Source organism: Idiotropiscis lumnitzeri, chromosome 15 (assembly GCF_059441095.1).
Source record: "Idiotropiscis lumnitzeri isolate Australia: NSW breed Sydney's pygmy pipehorse chromosome 15, RoL_Ilum_1.0, whole genome shotgun sequence".
Taxonomy (NCBI): Eukaryota; Metazoa; Chordata; class Actinopteri; order Syngnathiformes; family Syngnathidae; genus Idiotropiscis; species Idiotropiscis lumnitzeri.
In genome coordinates, this window is record NC_142405.1 from 9818970 (window position 1) to 9823698 (window position 4729).

At 39.0% G+C, this 4729-nt stretch overlaps 1 protein-coding gene across 1 annotated transcript; it reads right to left on the bottom strand.

Moving 5' to 3' along the window:
* Positions 1-17: 17 nt before the first annotated feature.
* LOC148322790 (mitochondrial glycine transporter A-like) lies at positions 18-4156 on the bottom strand. The gene is made up of 8 exons (XM_088317057.1): positions 3932-4156; positions 3014-3106; positions 2385-2509; positions 2115-2199; positions 1836-2015; positions 1528-1696; positions 1173-1333; positions 18-878 (listed from the first exon to the last, which is right to left on the bottom strand). Exons 2-8 carry the CDS (start codon positions 3026-3028, stop codon positions 756-758), a joined length of 858 nt encoding a protein of 285 aa, XP_088173183.1. The 5' UTR covers positions 3029-3106; positions 3932-4156; the 3' UTR covers positions 18-755.
* Positions 4157-4729: the final 573 nt, after the last annotated feature.

A 4729-nucleotide genomic window follows, 5' to 3' on the forward strand; every position in this document is an offset into this window, starting at 1 on the left:
AGAAGCACACATCTCTGTCAAAATGAAAGATTTGTTTTATTGCATTATAAATATATAAATACTTTGGTAGCTTTTAAAAAAAAAAAAATACAAATAACATTCATTTTAAGGCATTATTGTGATAAAGGACTTTTAACTGTGACAGTAAAAGAATGCAAAAAAAAAAAAAGCATACAGCTATATGATAGTGTGTGTTACAGTTAAAGCATATCATCATGCATGGCTAATTGCCAGCAGTCTGGGCACACACTGACAAACAAACACAAACAGCAACACTCACTGAGATACTTCGAACGTGTGACAAATCTGAAAGCGCAGTCAAAAATACCTACTAAAACTGTTAAACTGTGGTAAATGGGCTGTCACTTGCATAGCTTTTCTACCTTCAGTGCTCAAAGCGCTCGCTCTATTACCTCATCTACTGACTGATGACATTCCATCAGCAGCAACTCAGAGTTCAGTATCTTGCTCAAGGATACTTCGACCTGGTCACAATATTTGACCCACAACCTCTCGGTTGGGAAACAACCACTCTACCACTGAGCCACACCACTCCAAACAAACTTCAGCTGTAATCGCTGAAGAGCACATTTTTAGAGCGCCAACCTTTTATCAGCTATTATGTAATGTGCAATTCCATCATTGAGGACAAGAAAAGATTGTGGCACAGCAGGCACTTTTCCTCGTCGCTTTTTTGTCGCTTGACCTTCTTCTCTCTTCTTTGTCGTCTACCACCTTCACCGTGACTTTCCTTTTCACGATTTCAGTCCGAGATATGCCATCATCTGCTCATAAACGGTCCACGCCATGGCAGCCATCATCGTCCTCCTAAGAGAGCGCGGCAACGCCCCTCTTAAGAAACCCTCAAGTCCATGTTCCTTGTTGAGAAGATAAAATAGGTGTTAATTATAATAATATTTTTTAAACTCCCCCCAAAAATGTATATACTGTTAAACATTCAATTATTTCCACAAATAAATAGGGGGAACACAATAATTAACCAACAAATTCTGAAATATTAATAATATATGTGTATATTTTTGTAATATTCATCATATTTTGTGTGGTTGGATGTTCTCAAGCTTAACATGGTAAATAAAGACATTGTTTCATAATATTCCCATGTGTAGTTCTGATGTTTTCAACCTTATTGACATAAAAAAAGGACTTACCACATAGATGTATCTGACAGCGTCAATCGTCCTCAACTGGGGGTTCACTTGGACATGTGTTTTGACCACATCGGCAGGCTGAGTGATGAGCGAAGCCAACACCCCTGCCAGGATCCCACAGCTGAAGTTAGCCAGGGGGGCAAAAGCAGACATCCTGATCTCTTAAACAAAGATAAACAATAGATAAAAGTCAGCAAAATGAGCATCCACATGCTTGCCTGTCCCATAATCAAAAATATAATTAGCAATATAATTTCCCAGAAAGCAGTACAGAGATGTTACTTCAATAATTTTCAATTCAAAACACATAAATAAGTTTTGCTGCATCACTCTGAAGCAATCTGTCCTCACATACCATTTGGCAAATTGGCTTTCATCTGGCTGTAGAACATAACGTAGATTCCAGAAAAAGGAACATCTCGGAGCAGCGTGGCCATCAGGCCAGAGTACAGCGCCGCCGGACCTTCAGTCCGACACACACTACGGAAAGCCCCGGCGACGCTCTCATAACGGTACCTGCCACACTGAAGCAGAAACACAAATACTGTTGGAGTGAAACGTAACTAAAGTTGAAGACCGCCGGGCAATTTATAAGACACCGTCTCAATGTATTACTGTCATTTTTATGGTCTTATTTATCGCTGTTCTCCTGAGTATACTCACTTCATATCGAGTCTTGATGACAGTTACGGGCAGCATGAGGACCCCAGCCACCGTCCTGGCTCCGCCTCCCAGCAGCACAGCCCCCAAAGCTCCCGGGTTGTTCTCCTGGAAGAAGTGCTGCTTTAATGAGCAGTAAGTGCTGAAGTAGAGCCCCACACCAGGGATGGTCCTCATGAACGACTGGGCGAACACATAACAGGAGAACAGGAGAGGTGAGTGATTGGCATTTAAGGATTCATACATGTGCTTGATCTGTGTTGTCAGTATTGTCATTCTAACCGGAGAAACTCCTTTCCACAGTCCCAGCAACCTCTCTGTCCGCACTACATTGAGGATCACTCTCATCATTCCTACACGGCCAGAACTTGAAAGAATAAAATTCAGATTAGTTGTTTAAAAAAAAAAAAAAGAATCAATCTATATGTAATCTATAAATGCAAGTGCCATATAAAGGTCATCTCAAGTTAAAGTTACATTTTTGCCTTCATTTAAATTATTTAGTCGTTTATAACAAGGAAGGATGGCATGTGTGTTTTTGCTGATCCTTACCCAGGCTGCACGCTGTTCTGCAATGTTTGTAGACGTGTTTTGACCAGATCCAGCGGCTGGAAAAGCAGCGTAGAGCAGGTTCCACTCAGAGCGCCACACATGAATGCTTTGATGGCTGGGTGAGCCTAAAGAGGTTGGAGGAGTGATGGTGGTTATATACACCCACAGAGGAAATTGCTGAATGAAAATTTGGGTTTCATCCAGCCATTTTCTATACTACTTATCCTCACGTGGCTACTATGAGTAATATTTCTACCATTCTAGCTACTTTAATAATATTAAATAATAATAATAATATTAAATATTGAAATAAGGTTATGACTGACACTGCCCGATGGATTCATTCATTTAAAAAAAATGTTAATTCATGAAGTTTCAAATCTATTGTCAAAATTGTTTTTTCATAAGTATGTCAAATTTACATTTTGATTTACATAACAAAACATGTTTTCGTGCTTAATTGTTTTTTTAATTGCATTGTAAATAAAAGTTAATTAAAATATGTACTTGAGAAAAATGTTGAAAACCACGCCACTGTAACATCATGCACAGTTAGAACATTTTCATGGATCTAAATTCTCGACAAGGTAGAACAAAAAACGTAAGTGAAAATTCAACTGAAATCGTACCAGCGACAGTTCCATAGTTCTGCCGGGACTTCAGCGGGTTGACTAATGTTCCTGCTCCTTTTTTGCACCCTCACTCTACAGACGCTCCTCTTCCTGACAAGAAAAAAAAAATACACTGACATGTTTCAGAACAGGCTGTTTGGGATCAATCCAGTCAACCCACACAACACTCTTTGCATATTGGCTGATGATGCAAGCCAATGTTGACCCATGGACATAATATGGCACACGATCGGGCTCTGTTTGTGCAGGGCTGCTTAAAAACGACACAATTATACACGAATCACGGGACAAACAATGTATTTGTTTGTTTTCTTATTTGTGAGCAGCTGACTTGACACACAGCTACTCATTAACAAACCAAAGGTCACTAATTAGAATCTTGCTCCATGTCCCTCTGTAGTAGGATTTTACAGTACTACTACTAGCTTTAACCATCCCAAACTAAATGACCTAAAAAGGTCAAATAACACAAATAGTCAATATAAATTGAATAAGACTGAAAAAAGACCTGTTGGTTTTAAGAGTTTCAACCATAGTAGCACCAAAATAATATGTCATAAGACCTCTGACAGTGTCAGTAAAAATTGAGCATTCTTTAGGTTGTAAAGACAGATTGTCTGCACTGTTGAGCGTTGAGGTCAATGTGACGCAACAGTTCAGGTTACATACTGTATTGTATATACACCCACAGAGACTAATTTGTGGCAGTACTATGGCTCTTTAGTCTACCATTTATCCCCATCGTAAAACTCAGTCCTGGTAGTCCCAAAGCTCACCATTACAGAACAAAGACCCAACAAAAGAGTTTTTAAACAAAAACTTGAAAGCATGAACGAGAAAGTAACAGAGACACATATTTATAAAGTACTCACGAAACAAATTGGAATAAAAAGAAAAAGCTGTTTTAATACATACCGTTCTGGTCAAGTTGTTAATGTTGTGTCGCCGTTTGGCTTCCCTTTCTGTCTTCACCGACAGTAATAATGAAACTGATTGGCGACCTTGGTACCTGTAATAACGAAACTTAAAGGCTGAAATTGATACCTAGGGGGCTCGGCGCTGATTTTAGACGCTCATTTGATAAACACTGGACTGCCTTCCAAAAAGCTAAACTCTTCCGTGTAACCAGCCGGTTCCTGTAGAGGTTGAGCGCGATTGGATGGCGCGGGAAAATCACGCCCTTTCATGAAAACGTAGTTTTTATTGGCTCTCCGATCGTATACGTCACTCGGAAGCACACTATAGATTTCAACTTTTTTTTTTTTTAAACTATCCTTAATTCTCATTTAAATCATTTATGAACTTTGCGTTTATCATTGTATCTAATTTTGTAGGGATTTAGATACTGTTAATGAAGTTTTCTCTCATTCGTGTGTGCGGTGCGGAAGGAACGGCACCAAATGCCATAAATATATAATGCCTCTCTCTCTCCCTGTATATATATATATATATATATACACATATATATACATAAATTATACACATACGTTTTATATGTACACGTTTTACGTACGTTTTAAAGCTTAGACTGGCAAGAAGTAACTCAACTCCATTTTCTAAGTACCATTTTAGACTCCAATTTAACTATTCTAAGTCCTTGACTGACCCCTGCTGGTGATGCATTGTATTATCTGGAATAGCCGCAAAAAAAGTCGCGTCAGGTGGAGTGCTCCCAAGAGGTGTGCAGTGCGTACAGTAAACATAACACATTAC